This window comes from Lepus europaeus, chromosome 22 (genome assembly GCF_033115175.1).
Source record: "Lepus europaeus isolate LE1 chromosome 22, mLepTim1.pri, whole genome shotgun sequence".
NCBI classification, from domain to species: domain Eukaryota; kingdom Metazoa; phylum Chordata; class Mammalia; order Lagomorpha; family Leporidae; genus Lepus; species Lepus europaeus.
In genome coordinates, this window is record NC_084848.1 from 24,235,713 (window position 1) to 24,254,894 (window position 19,182).

General features: G+C 45.9%; 2 protein-coding genes across 4 annotated transcripts in view; one reads left to right on the plus strand and one right to left on the minus strand.

The window, feature by feature from the left end:
- NOXRED1 (NADP dependent oxidoreductase domain containing 1) overlaps nt 1–14,657 on the plus strand; it is a 28,817-nt gene extending 14,160 nt beyond the window's left edge. The window contains exons 3-6 of the mRNA XM_062181805.1: nt 5,652–5,832; nt 6,325–6,482; nt 7,429–7,651; nt 14,345–14,657. Of these exons, the coding sequence (XP_062037789.1) occupies nt 5,652–5,832; nt 6,325–6,482; nt 7,429–7,651; nt 14,345–14,519 (737 nt within the window). The 3' untranslated portion in view covers nt 14,520–14,657. The remainder of the gene's footprint in view (nt 1–5,651; nt 5,833–6,324; nt 6,483–7,428; nt 7,652–14,344) is intronic.
- SAMD15 (sterile alpha motif domain containing 15) overlaps nt 5,623–19,182 on the minus strand; it is a 32,360-nt gene continuing 18,800 nt past the window's right edge. The window contains exon 3 of one of the 3 annotated variants that reach the window (XM_062181804.1): nt 5,623–5,757. In XM_062181804.1, coding sequence (XP_062037788.1) covers nt 5,743–5,757 — 15 coding nt within the window. In that variant the 3' untranslated portion in view covers nt 5,623–5,742. Of the gene's footprint in view, nt 5,758–14,900; nt 18,133–19,182 lie in introns of those variants that run through there. The other 2 variants (XM_062181802.1, XM_062181803.1) reach the window with 2 other exon arrangements.

Consider the following 19,182-nt stretch of genomic DNA (forward strand, 5'->3'; position numbering starts at 1 on the left):
GAGAGAGAGAGAGAGAGAGAAAGAGATCTTCCGTCTGCTAGTTCATTCCCCAAATGGCTGCAATGGCTAGGGCTGAGCCAGGCCAAGGCCAGGAGCCAGGAGCTTCATCTGGGTCTCCCATGTGGGTACAGGAGCCCAAGCACTTGGGCCATTGTCCTTTGCTTTCCCAGGTGCATTAGCAGGGAGCTGGATTGGAAGTGGAGAAGCCAGGACTTGGAGTGGCACCCATACAGGATGCCAGTGTTGAAGACAGCAGCTTCACCCATTACACTGTAGCACTGGCCCCTGCCTTTTATTATTATTATTATTTTTTTACTTTATTTTATTTTTGACAGGCAGAGTGGACAGTGAGAGAGAGAGACAGAGAGAAAGGTCTTCCTTTGCCATTGGTTCACTCTCCAATGGCCGCCGTGGTCGGCGCGCTGCGGCCAGCGCACTGCGTGGATCCGAAGCCAGGAGCCAGGTACTTATCTTGGTCTCCCATGGAGTGCAGGGCCCAAGCACTTGGGCCATCCTCCACTGCACTCCCTGGCCATAGCAGAGAGCTGGCCTGGAAGAGGGGCAACTGGGACAGAATCCGGAGCCCCGACCGGGACTAGAACCTGGTGTGCTGGCGCCGCAAGGCGGAGGATTAACCTGTTGAGCCATGGCGCCGGCCCAATTTTTTAAAAATATATTTATTCATTTGCAATGCAGAGTTGCAGAGAGAGAGGGAGAGGCACAGAGAGATTCTCCAGTGGAGCAGCTGTCACTCAAACTGGCCCTCACATGGGATGCTGGCATCATAGGAGGCAGTGCCACAGTACTGGCCCCTCGACCTTTGAAATAAAACTGTAAAAAATTGCACTTAAATTCAAAATGTAAAATAATAGAATACAAATTGTTAAAAAAAACAAGGATGAAAATAACTATTTGTAATCCACTTACTTAAGTTATCTCCTTCCTATTTGTTTTCCTAATGAGATCCATCATTGACACTGTGCTTGTTTGTATCCTGCTTTGATCACTGAATGTCTCACTGGCATACTCCCTTATCATGAGGAACCTAACATTCTTCTGGATACTGATTTTAAGCCCTCCACTGTTCAGCAGGGAGACTGTGACACGGGCAGGCTTCCAGAGCAGCGCCCGCCTCTCTCCAGCAGGACGTGCTCGCTGCACCTGTGTCCGGCCCACAGATGCTCTGGAGTGCTGTGTGCACTGCGCCGCAGGCCACTGTCCTCTCTGTGTTTTCTTCTCACAATTTAAAATTTACATCAGTAAAAAGATTAGTTTTTTTTTTTTCTTTGACAGGCAGAGTGGAGAGTGAGAGAGAGAGAGAGACAGAGAGAAAGGTCTTCCTTTGCCGTTGGTTCACCCTCCATTGGCGCTGCGACCTGCGCACCGCGCTGATCCCAAGGCAGGAGCCAGGTGCTTCTCCTGGTCTCCCATGGGGTGCAGGGCCCAAGCACTTGGGCCATCCTCCACTGCACTCCCGGGCCATAGCAGAGAGCTGGCCTGAAAGAGGGGCAACTGGGACAGAATCCTGCGCCCCGACCGGGACTAGAACCCGGTGTGCCGGCGCCATAAGGCAGAGGATTAGCCTGTTGAGCCATCACGCCGGCCCAAAGATCAGTTTTTACTTTGTAGTATATTCCAAATCATGGATGTACCATAATTTATAGAATTCTGCCTTAGTTAGTTGAACTTCCTTGTACATAATTTTCAAACTAAAATTACTAGATCAAAGAATAAGTACAGCTTTATTAAGATATTATTTATATACAATAAATTACATGTAATTTGCAGAATTTGATATTTTGATGCATATGTACACCTGTGAAACCATCAACAATCAAAGTATTGAACATATTGTATCTATCACCCCCTTTGTCTCTTGCTCTTGGTAACCCCTATTCCCTACCACCTGAATCTCCCCACCAAAAAAACAATGATCTGATTTCAGTCACCACAGACTAGTTTGCAATTTCTAGAATTTTATAAAAATTGAGTCATACTTTTTTTGTCTTTCACTCTGCATAATTATTTTGAGAATTCAAGTTGTTTCATGTGTCAGTATCCTTTTTTTTTTAAGTTTTTTTTTTTTTTTTAATTTACTTGAAAGGCAGAGTGATAGACAGTGGCAGAGACAGAGAGAGATTTTTCATCTGCTGGTTCACTCTCAAATGGCCACAAGAGCAGGGCTGGGCCAGGTCAAAACCAGGAGCCTGGAATTCAATCCTGGTCACCCTGGTGGATGGCAAAGGCCCACGTATTTAAGCCATCTTTGCTGTTTTTCCAGGCACGCTAGCAGGGAGCTGGATCAAAAGTGGAGAAGCCGGACTCAAACCAGTGCTCACATGGGATGCTGGTGTCATGGGCAGTTGCTTAACCTGCAGCACCACCACACCACCCCGTTTTTAAAATTTTCTGAGTAGTATTTCATTGCCTGAATATTCTACAGTTTATTCATCTGTTGTTTTGAATCGTTTCCAGTTTTTGGATATTACAAATAAAGCTGCTACGGAGTGGTGATTGGGGGAGGGAGAGAGAAAGGAAGTATGGTTACCTTTTCTCTCTCTCTCTATTTTAAGATTTTATTTAGGCCGGCGCCGCGGCTCACTAGGCTAATCCTCTGCCTTGCGGCGCCGGCACACCGGGTTCTAGTCCCGGTCGGGGCACCGATCCTGTCCCGGTTGCCCCTCTTCCAGGCCAGCTCTCTGCTGTGGCCCGGGAGTGCAGTGGAGGATGGCCCAAGTGCTTGGGCCCTGCACCCCATGGGAGACCAGGAGAAGCACCTGGCTCCTGCCTTCGGATCAGCGCGGTGTGCCGGCCACGGTGGCCATTGGAGGGTGAACCAACGGCAAAGGAAGACCTTTCTCTCTGTCTCTCTCTCTCACTATCCACTCTGCCTGTCAAAAAAAAAAATAAAATAAAATAAAAAAAGATTTTATTTATTTATCTGAGAGGTAGAGTTACAGAGAGAGGGAGAGACAGAGAAAGGTCTTCCATCCTCTGGCTCACTCCCCAGGTGGCCACAATGGCCAGAGCTGAGCTGATTTGAAGCTAGGAGCCAGGAGCTTCTTCCAGTCTCCCACATGGGCACAGGGACCCAAGCACTTGGGTCATCATCCACTGCTTTCCCACGCCATGGCAGAGAGCTAGATCCGAAGAGGTTCAACCTGGACTTGAACCGGTGCCCACATGGGCTGCTGGTGCAGGAGGCAGAGGCTTAGCCTACTACACCACAGCACTGGTCCCTAGATGATCTTTTTATATTAAGGAAACTACAAAAGTCTTATCATCCAAGGTCTCTCTCTTAATTCTATCTGTAGGAGTAGTGTGTATGATATTTCAGTAAAGTATACATATTCCTTGGGAAGCATTATGTTTATTAGTATTAAAATTACAGTTTTATTTATTTTAAACATTTTTATTCATTTTCATTTTATTTGAAAGACAGCAAGAGAGACAGAGAAAGCACTTTCACTCGCGGGTGCACTCCCAGCATGCCTGCAACAGCCAGAGCTGGGGCAGGTCCAAGTGAGGAATCTGGAAGTCAGTTCAGGTCTCCCTCATGGGGAGCATGGACCCAGATACTTGAACCATCACCTGCTGCCCCGGGATGAGTATAAGCAGCAATCTGGATCGGAAGCAGACTAGCCAGGCCTCAAACATCAGGCTCTCAATTACGGGATGTGGGTGTCCCAAGCAGCAACTTAACTGATCACCTTCAAATTACAGTTTTAGCCAGCGCCGCGGCTCACTAGGCTAATCCTCCACCTAGTGGCACCGGCACACCGGGTTCTAGTCCCGGTCGGGGCACCGATCCTGTCCCGGTTGCCCCTCTTCCAGGCCAGCACTCTGCTGTGGCCAGGGAGTGCAGTGGAGGATGGCCCAAGTGCTTGGGCCCTGCACCCCACGGGAGACCAGGAGAAGCACCTGGCTCCTGCCATCGGATCAGCGCGGTGCGCCGGCCGCAGCGCGCCTACCGCGGCGGCCATTGGAGGGTGAACCAACGGCAAAAGGAAGACCTTTCTCTCTGTCTCTCTCTCACTGTCCACTCTGCCTGTCAAAAAATAAAAATTAAAAAAAAAACAAATTACAGTTTTAAAATGGCACTGTGTGGGGCTGCTGTTGAGGCGTAGCAGTTTAAACTTCCACCTGCAACACTGGCATCCCATATGGCATGGGTTCGAGACCCAGCTGTTCCACTTCTGATCTACTCCCTGCTAATGTGCCTGGCAAATCAGCAGCAGATGGCCCAAGTACCTGACCCGTGCACCCACGTGGGAGACCTGGAAGAAGCTCCTGGCTCCTGGCTTCAGCCTGGCCCAACCCCATTGATGTGGCCATTTGGGGAGTAAACCAGTGGATGGAAGATTTCTCTATCTCTCTGTCTCTCCCTCTGTCTCCATAACTCTGCCTTTCAAATAAGTAAAAAATAAATCTTTTTAAAAATAGCACTGTGTATTATATGAGGAAGCACACGTTGAAAATGCCATTAGCTTCTATACATTTGAAAAGAATGAGAACAACATATGAAGAGGGATGGCTGTGCCCATTTTCTAAGTGTACTCTTTGTCCTATCCATCTCCCAGGTTTCTGTTTAAGAATTCACCTCTCCAACAATAACTCTTAAACATCCTCTTAAAATATGCGTGTGCATTTTGTATTCTTCCTTTTGAAAATGTCCCCGTTGTCAAAAGTACAATCAGAGGATTAACTTCAGAGTGTTTTTATGCAGCTGCACAGTTAGCACATCTCCCTCTGGGTTTATCAGATCCTATTAGCTAGGGCGTACCTTACAGAATCCAGCTCTCAAACTTCCCGGAAGAGCAAACACTTCCGTTCTACAGATGCTTCCACTCTCCTTGTCTTCCCACCAACTCAACTCAAGCCAGTGTGCTGGAGAACTCTGGGCCAGCCTCTTAGCTTCTTGAAACCTCACTTTCCTCACCTATCACATGGAACAGTCCTAGTCTCTGCCTCATAAGCTCCGTGTGAGGATTACCTTATGTGATGTACCCAGAGTACAGGGGCTGGCGTTGTGCTGCTGCTTGAGACAGTAGCACCCAGGACCAGGCACCAGTTCAATTCCCGGCTGCTCCACTTCCCATCCAGCTCCCTGCTAATGTGCCTGGGAAGGCAGTAGAGGATGCTTGGGCCCCTGCCACCCAAGCAGAAGTCCTAGAAGGAGTTCCAGTCTCCTGGCTATGGCTGGGTCGCTGGCTTTAGCCTGGCCCAGCCCTGGCTGTTGTGGCCATCTGGGGAGTAGACCAGTGAATGGAAGATCTCTCTCCCTCCCTCCTCTTTCCATGTCTCTCTGTCACTCTGCCTTTCAAATAAGTAAATGAAAAAAATTTTCTTAAAGTACACACTTTGACATACAATAAACTGTCAGTGAACTAGAGCCGAAGGCATCTTTGAGACTTTGTTCTACAAGTCAGATGGAGATGAATTATAACCTCAGCCTGCTGCAGTGGGCTCAGCTGCTTTAGTGACAGGGTAGCACGTGACTGCACAGCTCCTGGAGGGCCTATGGGAATATTTTCTGGCCCACGTGGTAACAAGACGTGGGTGGATTTACGGGGATGAGACAATGATCAACCTCTCTCCAAGATGAAATTCCCGTCACATGCCTTTGCTCTGTTTTCCTTCACTCCTTACAGTTGAATTCCAGAAACAGGGGGTCCGCTGCTTTTACCACAACTCGGGTCTGGTGGGCTGGGCCAACGTGGTGTTCCTCTGCTGCCTGCCATCTCAGCTGCCTAACATCTGCATAGAAATTCAGAACAGCATCAGCAAGGCCTGCATTGTGTTCAGCTTTGTCGCTGCCATCCCACTACCCAGGTACCTTGTGAGGGTGAGAACTCTTGGAGTTGGTCATTCCCAGAAGAAAGGAGCAGCTGTATCTGCAGAAGGACCCAGGCAACCTCTCTCATTTTGTCTTCCCCATTTTCCTAGGAACAGCACGGGTGGCTGGGATATTTCCTTTGCTCTGAATAGAACATTGCCTCCCTCTACCTAAAGCGGAACAGTTTTCCCTTCAATGAGAAGGGAAACCACCAGTCAACAATATGAAAAGTTACTGAAAGTGGGTGTCAGATCTTATTTTTGTGCCCCTGGTGTCTAGCCTAGTGCCTAGCCCGCTATGGCATTCGGTAAGTGTTTATTAGGGAGATGCAAGAACAATCCGACCAATTGGTGCCCTCGGCATGGACTCAGAGCTGTGTTTGCCTCTGGGCAGTGCTCTCTAGGGGAGTCTGTTGCTGGGCTGAACACAATGGATTTTATATTCCTGTCCTGGCACTGCACAACCTGTCTTGGTGGCTTTACTTCCAGATTAAAACTGCTGCTGAACAAGACCAACATCTTGCGGCCTCAGTATCACTATCATTATGCCAAAGATGGTGTCAACATCTGGGGCGCCAAAAAGGAAATCACAGCTGTGCTCCAAGACCCTGTGATTCTTCAGGCTACCTGCCCCTACAGTGCTGCTGGTAAGGGCTCGCTGCAACTCTGGCGCTCTCTTGAAAATTATCTTCCTTCTGGCCTGTTGTTATCGTATTAAATCCGTGTGTATGTCTGTGTGTGTGTTGGGTGTACAGATACATGTCAACTATTTCTATTTTGTTTTGCATGGGAAATGTTTGGTGTTTTTTTTTTTTTAACAACAACAACAACAAAAAAAAAAACCAGCCTTTATTAGAGAGAGAGCTGAGAAACCCCATTATTTGGTCCCTTCAAAGGTGAATTAGAAATAACCAGAGAGGAGTGGAGACAGCTTGTTTCATGTAGCATCTGGGACTGAATAGCTTTTCTCCATTCTAATCTTGTTCCTTTTCCTTATTAGCAAGGGCTATTCTGCATTTTTGCCATTAGCCATGTCTCCATGAGTCCTGACTGTCCTTTGGCATGGCCAACACATAATGTGTGTGTGTGTGTATGTATGTATGTATGTGTGTGCCTGGTTTTTTAAAAAGATTTATTTAGTTGAAAGAGTTGCAGAAAGAAAGGGAGAGAAAAAGTTGCAGACAGAAAGAGAAAAAGATCTTCCATCTGCTGCTCCACTTCCCAAATGGCCGTGATGGTAAGGGCTGGGCCATTCTGGGTCTCCCACGTGGGTGGTGGGGGTCCAGGTATTTGGGCCATCTTCTGCTGCCTCCCAGGCACATTGGCAGGACTTGAACCACTGCTCCGAGATGGGATGCTGGCATTGCAGGCAGCTGCTTAACCTGCTGCGCCACAGCACTGGCCCATGGAACGTGTTACTAAGAGTAAACAGGGCTCTTGGCCTAGGGAAAGTGCTTGCTCACCACAAGCTTCATGTTATCAATCTGTGTTGGAGAAAAGGTGGCTGCCTCTGAGGATCTGGGGTTTGTCTGAGGTTCCCGCAACTCCTTTTTGGTGGCACTAACTGGTGTTTGCCTTTTTGTTGATGTGCAGGGGGAATTCGCCTCAATATCAAATGGTTGGAGGGAGTGTTCTACGCAGCCCTAAACATATGCACAGAGAAAAACGTGGCCCACTCCAAAGCGATGCTGCTTATGAATGAGCTCTTTCTGTCCGTGCACTTCCAAGGCTGTGGGGAAGACACAAGTTCTTGCCCCAAGTTTCAGTTAACGGATGTTGTCAGCAAAGACTATGTCAAGAACTTGTCTGGGAACAGGTAAGCCGTCTGCCACTGTTCTGGCTTCTCACGCTCTCTCTCAGCACCTGCTTTCCGTCTCCTCTTGTCCTCTTTAAAACCGATAAAAATCGTATCTTGGTAAAAATGGCAGCTAGCGGGAAAGTGTTTGCCCACCTTTGCCGCTCAAACCCCATTTCACAGATTTTACCTTTAGTATTTTGATATTTTTGTCTTTTTATCTATGCATTTCCAAACCTATATGTAGTCAGTGTAATATCTATCTGTATCTATTTCTATATACACAGGGTTAAACATGTGAGCATATACTGCTTTTTTACTTGCTACAAGGGGGCTTCAAAAATTTCATGGGAAAATGCACATTATCCTTTTTTTAAGAATAAAATGCTGTTTATTTTCATCTTACTTGAAAGGCAGAGCAACACAGAGACAGAGAGAAGGCAGCAGGGAGAAGAGAGCTTCCCTCCTCTGGTTCACTCTGCGGGTGCCCTGCAACAGTCAGTGCTTGGCCAGGCCCGAGCCAGGAGTCTACAGCTCCACCTGGGTCTCCCATAGGGTGGCCCAAGCACTTGAACCGTCATGTTGCCTTCCAGCATGCATTAGCAGGAAGCTGGATTAGAAGTGAAGGTGCCAGGACTGGCACCTTCAGTATGGGATGCCAGCATCGTGCCGCAAGTGGTGGTTTAACCTGGTATGCTGCAACACCAGTCCCTGATCAAGCTTTTAGAGCTCGTTACTTTTTACAGGGAGTTCACGTGATAAGAAAGTGTTAAATGACACCATGGGATGTAATCTGCAAAATCCAGAATGTGAGAAATTGTATAGGACAAGCAACCCAATTCCTTAAACAAACAAACCCCAAAGTGGTGGTGGGGGGGATAAATTTTTTAAACAGATTTACAATTCATGTTAACCAAAATGCACATGTAGACTTTGGATCATTATTCAAACAACTATTTTTTTTTAATTAGGCTGCATAGTTAATAATATTAAGGAATTAGTATTCTGGTTTATTTTATAAAAATAAAGTCCTAGGTGGGCATTTGGCATAGTGGTTAAGATATAGTTTGGGATGCCCACAACCCATGTAAGAGCGCTTTGCTTCAACTCCCAGCTCCACTCTTGATTCCAGCTCCCTGCTAATGTATAGCCTGGGAGATGGCAGGCGATGGCTCAAGTGCTTGGGTCCTTGCCACCCATGTGGGAGACCTGGATGGGTTTCCCAGTTGCCTGGCCCAGGCTAGACTGTTGCAGGCATCTGGGGAGTGAAGCAGTGCATGGGAGCTCTCTTTTTCTCTGCCTTCCAAATAAATAAAAAATAAATTTGAAAAAAATTAAAGTATATGTTTTAGAGATACATACTCAAAAAGTTATACATCAAATGATATAGTGTCTGATATTTGCTTCAGAATTACCCAATAGAGGGGGATAAAGGGGTGGGAATAGGGTAATGGATGGAACAAGCGTTAGTTGGGGCCAGAGTTGTGGAGCAGTGGATTAAGCCCTGGTTGGAGTCCTGACTACTCTACCTCCAATCCAGCTCCCTGCTAATGTGCCTGGACAAACAGCAGATGATGCCCCAAGTGCCTGGGCTCTGCTACCCACATGTGAGCCCAGATGGAGTTCTAGGATCCTGGCTTTGGACTGGCCCAGTCCTGGCTATTGTGGCGATTTGGGGAGTGAACCAGCTGATAGGAGATCTTCTCTCTCTCTCCCTCTCTCCCTCTCTCTCTCTCTCTTTCTCTCTCTCAGTGTGTGTGTGTGTGTGTGTCTTCTGTATCTGTAACTCCATGTTTCAAATAAATAAACATTTAAAAAGTTAGCTATGAACAGATCATTGTTAAATCTGGGTGACAGGCACATGAGGGTTTTACTATTTTATTTTTGTTTTAAAATTTCCATAATAACGACAAAGTTTCCTTCTATTAGTGTACCAATCCTAATTTACTAGTTCTACCTTTACTCTTCCTTTGCTTTCTTAAAATAAACCCTATTTAATATACTTCTAAATCTGTTTTCCTTCATTTGATATTTCTGTCAATATTTAAAAGTAAAATTGGTCTGTAGTTCTCAAATTTGGGTATCAAGGTTGTGTTAACCTCATAGTATTAGGAAGTCTTTATCGTTATATTCTGGAACAGTTTAAGTTCCATAGGAACGATAGATTTCTTAAAGATTAATTAACAACACTTAGTGTCTACTGTGTACTTCGCAGGGCAAATGGCATGCGGCTCAGCACAGGGTAGGCAGTGCTCTGGGGCCCGCCCACTTAATCTGAAGATTCCGTGGGCTGATTGTGATGCTTCCACAGCAGTGGGAAGCAGCTGAGGAAGGAATAAAGCTCCAGGTTTCAGGTCTTCAGAGGTCTGGACTACTTCCGGGTTCTCGCTCTATGACGTGGCACCATGAGGGCATCTTCTTTCCACTGATCCTCACTTCCCATCACCACGGCTGAACTTGTCAGCTGCACAGAATTGTTCCATGAGGTCTTTCCACTCTTGAGTTCCAAGATTTTGATGAAAATGGGAAAGTTCATCCTGGAAAATTCAAAATTCTTTGCAAACTTAACACTTGTTGAACATGCGCTCTTGATTCCTGTGTCTTCGTGAGATTTTTCTGAACTCCTTTTCTGTACTCTGATGTGCATGTAGGGATGCAGTCATTTCGCTTAGGACCGGCCAGTGAGGTCCTCCTGCTGGGACTGTGAATAAAACTCAGCAACATCCAAATGGAAGCAACGCACAGGACGAGGAGTGGGGTAGGGGTGCTAGGAGCTTGCTTGCCCTCTCCCAGCACCTCCATGCCTTTACCAGCCAGGAAGCTCCCTTACAGAACGTAACTGTATGATCCAACTGTCAGGGAGGCAGGTGAGGGCTGAAATTAGACTGCTTTTCCAATTTTCCTAGTTTATGATATATTTAGCTTTACAATTTCTTGGGTCAATTTCACTATGCTTTTGTATCTGGATTACAAGTTTATTGGTATAAAGTTATAATTTTATATTTTATTTTAAAAAAGCATCTCATCAGACTATATTTCATCTTGCATTGTGTTAAGCTTTAAAGTTTTTTCAGGGTTGGGGGCTGGTGCTGTGGCATAGTGGGCAGAGCTGCCGCCTGCAGTGCTGGCATCCCCTACGGGCACTGGTTTGAGTCCCAGCCGCTCCACTTCCAATTCAGCTTTCTGCTATGGCCTGGGAAAGCAGTAGAAGATGGCCCAAGTCCTTGGGCCCCTGCACTCACATGGGAGAACCAGAGGAAGCCCCTGGCTCAGTTCTGGCCATTGTGGCCATTTGGGGAGGGAACCAGTAGATGGAAGACCTTTCTCTCTCTGTTTCTCCCTCTCTCTCTGTAACTCTGCCTTTCAAATAAAATAAAGAAATCTTAAAAAAAATACACACAGAGTGCCACCGAGGCATTTAAAAAAATTTCGTGGTTAAATTTGCTAGAAGCATGTCTATTTTATTGATCTTTGAGAATAACCAGCTTATGGTTTTATTTAATTCTACTGAGTTAATTCTTTTTAAAACGCAAGCATTTTCATTGTGTCTTATAATTACCTCCTTTCTCCTTTCCTTTGGTTTACTTTGTGAGATTGTTCTTAGCTTCCTGAATATTTATGGCTCATTTAATGGCAATCATGTTATTATAATAAAAATAACAAGACCTAAGAGATTTTCATCTAACTTCTTCAGTTGTGTGCTAGGCCTTAGACATAATGATTACATATGGGGGCACAAGTTCCTGTGTTAGTCAAGCCTCTTACATCCTCACTCTTCAAACGACTTGGCATCCAGAGGCGTCATCTGTAGAAATGCCGAATCTGGTACCCAAGGCCTATGGAATCAGAATCTGTATTTTCACAAGATAATCTGGGTGAGATTTATGCACATTCAAATTGGAGAAGCGATGTTCTCATTTTTTACTGTTAGCAAGAGATGGCCATGGCATATTAATATTTTCATAATGATTACAGTTTCTCAAATTCACTTCATAGTTCTTTTTCAAGAAAAATTTTCTTTTTATTTGAAAGGCAGAGACAGAGAGAGGGAAGAGAGAGAAAGAAAGAGGGTCATTCCCCAAGTGCCTGCAGACAGTCAAAGTGGAGTCAGGCTAAAGCCAGGGGTCAGGAACTCCGTCTGGGTGTCCAGTGTGGGTGGCAGGAACGCAAGTGCTCAGACCATCACCTGCTGCCTTCCAGGCACGCTAGAAGCGCAGAGTAGCCAGGACTCGGACTGGCACTCTAATACAGGATGCAGGCATCCCAAACAGCAGTTCAATCTGCTGACCCAGAAAACCGTGTGGTTACTTGTTTTAGTGGCTGAGTAGTGTCCACGGCACGGCTGCAGCACAGTTTAACCATTTGCCTGCTGGAGAACATCTGGCTTGTGCTGGTTTTCAGCTGCCATCCATAAAGCTGCTGTGAACGGTCATCAGCAGAGCTGTGTGGAACATAGTTTTACCAGTGTATCTGTCATCAGTTGTTGGAGAAATGGCATCTTGATTATCAGGAGTCTTCCCACCCATGAATACAGTAATTTTCTCCACCTGTAGATCCTCTTTATTTCATCAGAATTTTAGTTTCCATGACACAAGTCTTGTATGTTTTGTTATATTTATGCCTTTAAGCATTCTATGAATTATAAATGAAATTGCATTTAAAATTTTTGTTGTTCATTGCTAGTATGTATAAATACCATTGATTATTGAATGTTTATTTTGTATCCTGCAAACTTTCTGAACTTAATAGTTCTAGAGATTTTTTTTTTTTTTTGACAGGCAGAGTGGATAGTGAGAGAGAGAGAGACAGAGAGGAAGGTCTTCCTTTTTGCCGTTGGTTCACCCTCCAATGGCCGCCGCGGCCAGCGCATCTCGCTGATCCGAAGGCAGGAGCCAGGTGCTTCTCCTGGTCTCCCGTGCGGGTGCAGGGCCCAAGGACTTGGGCCATCCTCCACTGCCCTCCCGGGCCATAGCAGAGAGCTGGCCTGGAAGAGAGGCAACCAGGATAGAATCTGGCGCCCCAACCAGAACTAGAACCCGGTGTGCCGGCGCCACAAGGTGGAGGATTAGCCTGTTAAGCCACGGCGCCGGCCTTAGAGATTTTTTTTAAAGATTTATTTATTTGTTTGAAAGTCAGTGTTACACAGAGAGAAGAGGCAGAGAGAGAGAGAGAGGTCTTCCATCCATTGGTTCACTCCCCAATTGGCTGCAATGGCCGGAGCTGCACTGATCCGAAGCCAGAAGCCAGGAGCTTCTTCCTGGTCTCCCAAGTGGGTGCAGGGGCCCAAGGACTTGGGCCATCCTCTACTGCTTTCCCAGGCCATAGCAGAGAGCTGGATTGGAAGTGGAGCAACCGGGTCTCGAACCAGCGCCCATATGGGGTGCTGGCACTTCAGGTCAGGGCGTTAACCTGCTGTCACAATGCTGGCCCCTATAGAGATATTTCTAAAAATAGATTTCTTTGGGGCTGGCGTTGTGGCATAGTAGGTTAAGCCTTAGCCTGCGACACCAGCATCTTATTTGGGCACCAGTTCAAGACACAGCTGCTCTGCTTCCCATCCAGCTCCCTGCTAATGAGCCTGGGAAAGCAGCAGAAGATAGCCCAAGTGTTTGGGCCCCTGCACCCACGTGGGAGACCTGGAAGAAGCTCCTGACTCCTGGCTTCGGATTGGTGCAGCTCCAGCCATTGCGGCCAATTGGGTGTGAAGCAGTGGATGAAAGACCTCTCTCTCTCTCTCTCTGCCTCTCCTGTCTCTGTTTAACTCTGACTTTCAAACAAATAAATAAATCTTAAAAAAAAGAAAAAATATATCTAAGTGTGGAAAATCATCATAACTACAATTAAGTCCACAAATTGAACACTTCCAGCTGAACTTCTAGTTTAACTATGCTTTTTAAAGATAATTGAGAGACTATTTCTTTTTTTAAAAAGATTTATTTATTTATTTTTTTATTTGACAGGTAGAGTTAGACAGTGAGAGAGAGAGAGAAAGACAGAGAGAAAGGTCTTCCTTCCGTTGGTTCACTCCCCCAAATGGCCGCTATGGCCAGACTATGCTGATCCGAAGCCAGGAGCCAGGTGCTTCCTCCTGGTCTCCCATGCGGGTGCAGGCAACCAAGCACTTGGGCCATCCTCCACTGCTTTCCTGGGCCACAGCAGAGAGCTGGACTGGAAGAGGAGCAGCTGGGACTAGAACCTGGTGCCTATATGGGATGCCGGCGCTGCAGTCAGAGGATTAACCAAGTGAGCCATGGCGCCAGCCCTGTTTATGTATTTGAAATTCAGAGTTACACAAAGAGAGAAGGAGATGCAGAGAGAGTGAGAGGTCTTCCATCTGCTGGTTCATTCCCCATTGGCTGTAATGGCCGGTGCTGCACTGATCTGAAGCCAGGAGTCAGGAGCTTCCCTCGGGTCTCCCACGTGGGTGCAGGGGCCCAAGCACTTGGGCCATCTTCTACTGCTCACCCAGGCCCTAGCAGAAAGCTGGATCACAAATGGAGCAGCTAGGACTTGAACCGGCGCCCATAATGGATGCTGGCACTGCAGGCGGCGGCCCTACCCACTACACCACAGCGCTGGCCCCTCACTGTGATTTTTAATTAGGTTGTTCTTCCAAGTAGAGGATAACTTTGCTTGAGGAAGAGCTGAATAGCCAAACCAGATGTAGTGAACAGACATAAAAAAGTAACAATATTTATTTTGTTTTCACCCTAGGCCTTTCCCCTGGTTTGAGCTGACTACCGTACAACTCAGAGAAACTCCCTTCAGCCAGTGTCTCTCAGCCAGTACTGTCATCCAAGACCACCTTACTCATCTATACTGTGATTCATTTGGCATCTCCCCAAACAAAGAAGAGCCAGAAGTTTCCACAGGCCTTCCATCCCAGTAAGAGACCTCAGGAATCAGAACTTTTTCCCTTAAGGTTTGTTTACCGATTGTTGGACCCTGATTATCAAAATTTACTGTGGAAATCATGTGGCTGTATTATGTTTAAAAATTGTAATTGCTGGCTCTTTAAAATGTAACATAAAATAAGAAATTCTATACATCAGTATACTTGAATGTCTGTCCTTTAGAAGCAAACAAAGCAAAACAAAAACTGCACAACCTAAAACACTTAAGTAAGCTGTTTCCCAGAAAACTTTGTTAATACAAATTATTTCCTTTTAAAAAATATATATATATATTTACTTATTTGAAAGGTAGAGCAACAAAGAGAGAGAGGTCAAGATTGATTTCCATCTGCTGCTTCACTCCCCAAATGGCCACAACAGCCAGGTTTTGGCTAAGCTGAAAATAGGAGTCAGAAACCCCATATGGGTCTCCTTTTTCTTCTTCTTTTTTTTTTTTTTTTTTTTAAGATTTATTTATCTATTCGAAAGTCAGAGTTACAGAGAGAGAGAAGGAGAGACAGAGAGAGAAAGAGGTCTTCCATCCCATGGTTCACTCTCCAGTTGGCTGGAACTGGAGCTATGCCAATCTGAAGCCAGGAGCCAGGAGCTTCTTCTGGGTCTCCCACGTGGGTACAGGGGCTCAAGGACTTGAGCCATCCTCCACTGCTTTCCCAGGCCATAGCAGAGAGCTGGATTGGAAATGGAGCAACTGGGTCTCAAACCGGCGCCCATATAGGATGCCGGCGCTGCAGGCAGCAGCTTTACCCGCTAAGCCCCCATCTGGGTCTTCTACATGGGTAGCAGGGGCCCAAGAACCTGGGCCATTTTCTGCTGCCTCCCAGGTGCATTAGCAGGGAGCTGGATCGGAAATGGAGCAGTGAGGACTCAAGTCAGCACTCTGAAATGGGATGCCTGTGTGCCACATCAGCTCCCAAATTATTTCTCTTCTTGAAGCTAAATTCAAGAAGTTGTAATATCATTATTTGACTGTTATATGCTGACCTACTTTTCCTATATCAGTATGCAGCTGGCAAAGGATAGTTTGATTCCCCTAACAATTTGGATAGAGAAGTAAATGTATAGTAAATAATCTTAATTGAATTATGACTCATTTCATGTTTATGTCAGTTATAGCTGACTGACTGTTATAGTACTATCGTATTTAAAGTGTTCTCATTTGAACCATTTAAAAAATATTTTATTTGGGTGTCTGCGTGGTGGCACAGCCCATGAAGCTGCTGCCTGTGATGCTGGCCAGAGCCAGGAGCCTGAACTCCATCCAGGTCTCCCCCGAGGGTGGCAGGGGCCCAAGCACTTGGGCCATCTTCTCCTGCTTTCCCAGGAACATTATCAGGGAGCTGGATTGGAAGTGGAGAAGCTAGGATTTGAACCAGCACTCACAGGGGAAGCTGGCATCACAGGTGGCAGGTTAACCCACTGCACCATGACATTGGCCCCTACAGATTCATTTAGTAAAATAACTGGCATTCATATTCAATGGCTAAAAATAATTCTGCAAAAATATAGATCCTATTTCTATCATGAAATTTTATTTCCTTTATGTTTTGCAAATACTTTTTGTCAACTAAGACAGAGATGAAAACAGCAGCAGTGAGCCCCATCCAGGGGTGTTACATACTTTGCTCTGTAGGTGAACGGGACCACTGTTTGCTGAATCTTAAGGCGCTTTTGAACAAAAGCCTTTCACTATAGGAGTACATGTAAATCACCGTGGTCTTACATTAATCATTTACATTTTGTTTCTTTTTTTGCATAAGCATCAGTCAGGCAAATTCAATAGCACGGTGTCAGTATGGTTACTTACAAAACCTTATGAGTCCAATATGGGAAAAAAATTAAGTTCTAGCATTAATGTTAATTTGAGATATGATCTTTCTCTTAATGGGGAGAAAGTAAGAACCATTCTTCTTACTGTTCACTGAGGTGTGGGAAACTGAGCACAGTACATCACTGCCTTCTGCATTAAGTTAACCCTGTACTGATTCTTGGGATTAAGAAGTGAGATGAGGAGAGAAAAAAGCAGTGAAGTAGTGATGCCTCTAAACCCAGAGGAACTGAAGTCATTCAAGGAACAAGAAGTCTTTCAAAAATTTCTTTTGAGAAGTCCAGTCATTAATAGGCTGTAGCCTGAACTGCATTTTTTAAAAAAGATGTATTTATTTGAAAGCCAGAGTTACAGAGAAAGAGGAAGAGACAGAGAGAATCTTCCTTCTGCTGGTTCATTCCCAAGTGGCTGCTACAGCTGGGGCTGGGCCAGGAGCCAGGAGCTTTATCCAGGTCTCCCCTGTGGGTGCAGGGGCCCAAGAAGTTGGGCTGTGTTCTGCTGTTTTCTCAGGTGCATTAGCAGGGAGCTGGATTGGAAGAGGAACAGCCGGGATTCGAACCGGTGCCCATATGGGATGTGGCGGCTACCCTGCTGCACCACAGCACTGGCCCCTGAATTTCACTTTATACAGGTCTGCAAGGTTTCACATAAAACAGCTTTGTAAGAACCCCAGATCCTACTTCATGGTGGTGCTGTGCAAGCCACGTTGTTTGTAAAGATATGTACTAGTCTAAATCAAACTTTAAAAAAATCTTTTCCCTAATGCCAAAAGAGAGAACTTTTCCCTCCTTTTTCTTAAAGATGTTTCCTTTAGAAAACGTGCAATTCTAAACCCTTGTCCAGTGTTTTGAAAATATCTGTAAACCTTTGGAAAGCCAGTGTTACACGCAGGACAGCTTTTGTTGGGGGTCTTGGAGCATCTTTCTACAACGTGGGCTTGAGGACAATGCTGCCCGTCTGTCCCTGTCTCCGGGAGCTTCGCCTAGGTGCCTGGTGCCAAGCAGTCAATTCCTGTTTGCTGTCAAGAGGTGAGACGTTTTCCTTTGCATATAGAAAATTAATGTGAGTGCACTGGGAGATATCTGCCTATTTAAAAGGGTAATCTTTCCTTGTTTTTGCAATCTCTTTAACAGCTTACCTGTAATGTGCATCACAATTTAATGCTTGTTCCATAATAAAATGGCTTCTTTTCTACCCTGGTGGAGAGGATTTTCTGGGTTGGCAGGAGAGTGCATTTTTAATTATATTTGCCCCAACGTGTTCCTAGTACTAGATGTGTTGCTAGATTTATTAGAAATTCTTAAGTTACCCAGGAAGGTAAGTTTTGCTATTTTTGCTTTAATGAGGAGCTAAACTGAAACACAAATAAAGGGACAGTGCTGTGAGTCAGTGAAGAGTTGGGAATGGAGCCTGGAGTTGGAACCCTGAGCCCTAAGGAAACCGCACAAAAAGAAAAACCAAAGAAGACCACACCTCTTCCCCCAAGCAACTGCATGATTTTTCAAGCTGGGTGCACGCAATGGCTTTCCCTATGGCTCAGTATAATACGCCCCATTCTCTTCAAGGGCAGCTCTTTGTGGAACATAATCCTGCAATCTTGCTGCTTTGACAAATTCAGAAAAGGTCAAGGAATCAGATTTTGCTCCAGTATGAGCCTTCTGCTCTAAAAAGAGGCCAATATTGTCCCTGTAGGGAAGTCGGATGGTGCGTCTGAATAACGGCTCTTCAATTCCCAGCAGCTCCCGCGTGTGCCGAGAAATTGCCTGAAATGCAAGCATAGTTCTTTAATGGAACTGACCTGAAAGCACAACTAAGTCCCATTTTCACTACGTTTTCTAGGCCTCTTGAATGCTAACCCCTAAATCACTTCTAGGGAAAATGCAACAATGAAATAAGATTCTAAGGCTTATTAGCCTGGCTTTACCAAAATCAAGGTGACTTTTTTTTTTTTAAAGATTTATTTATTTATTTTGAAAGGCAGAGTTACAGAGAAAGAGATGCAGAGGCAGAGAGAACTCTTCCATCTGCTGGTTCACTCCCCAAATGGCTGCAATGGCCAGGGCTGGGCCATACCAAAGCCAGGAGCCAGGAGCATCATCCAGGTCTCCTCTGTGGGTGCAGGATCCCAAGCAGTTGAGCCATCTCCTGCTGCTTTCCCAGGCGCATTAGCAGGGATCTGGATGGAAGTGAACAGCCGGGACTTGAATCAGCACCCAAATGGGATGCCGACATCGCAGGTGGTGGTTTAATCCACTATGTCACAGCGTCGGCCCCCAAAATCAAGTTCTTAAGAGAAACATAACATAACTTTCTAGCTTCTTCAAGGTATCAATTAAAAATGTTTCTGAGGGGGCCGGTGCTGTGGCATAGCAGGTTCAAGTCCCGGCTGCTCCACTTCTGATCCAGCTCGCACTATGGCCTGGGAAAGCAATAAAAGATGGACCAATTCCTTGGTCCCCTGCAGCCATTTGGGGGACCTGGAAGAAGCTCTTGGCTTCAGATCAGCGCATCTCCAGCCATTGTGGCCATTTGGGGATGAACCAGCAGATGGAAGACCTCTCTCTACCTCTGCCTTCTATAACTCTGGCCTTTCAAATAAATAAGTAAATCTTTTTAAAACAAAAATGTTACCGGGGCTGGCGCCATGGTGCATCCTCCTCCACCTGCAGCGCCAGTATCCCAAATGGGCACCAGTTCTAGTCCTGGCTGCTCCTCTTCCAATCCAGTTCTCTGCTATGGCCTGGGAAAGCAGTAGAAGATGGCCCAAGTCGTTGGGGGCCTGCACCCACATGAGAGACCAGGAAGAAGTACCT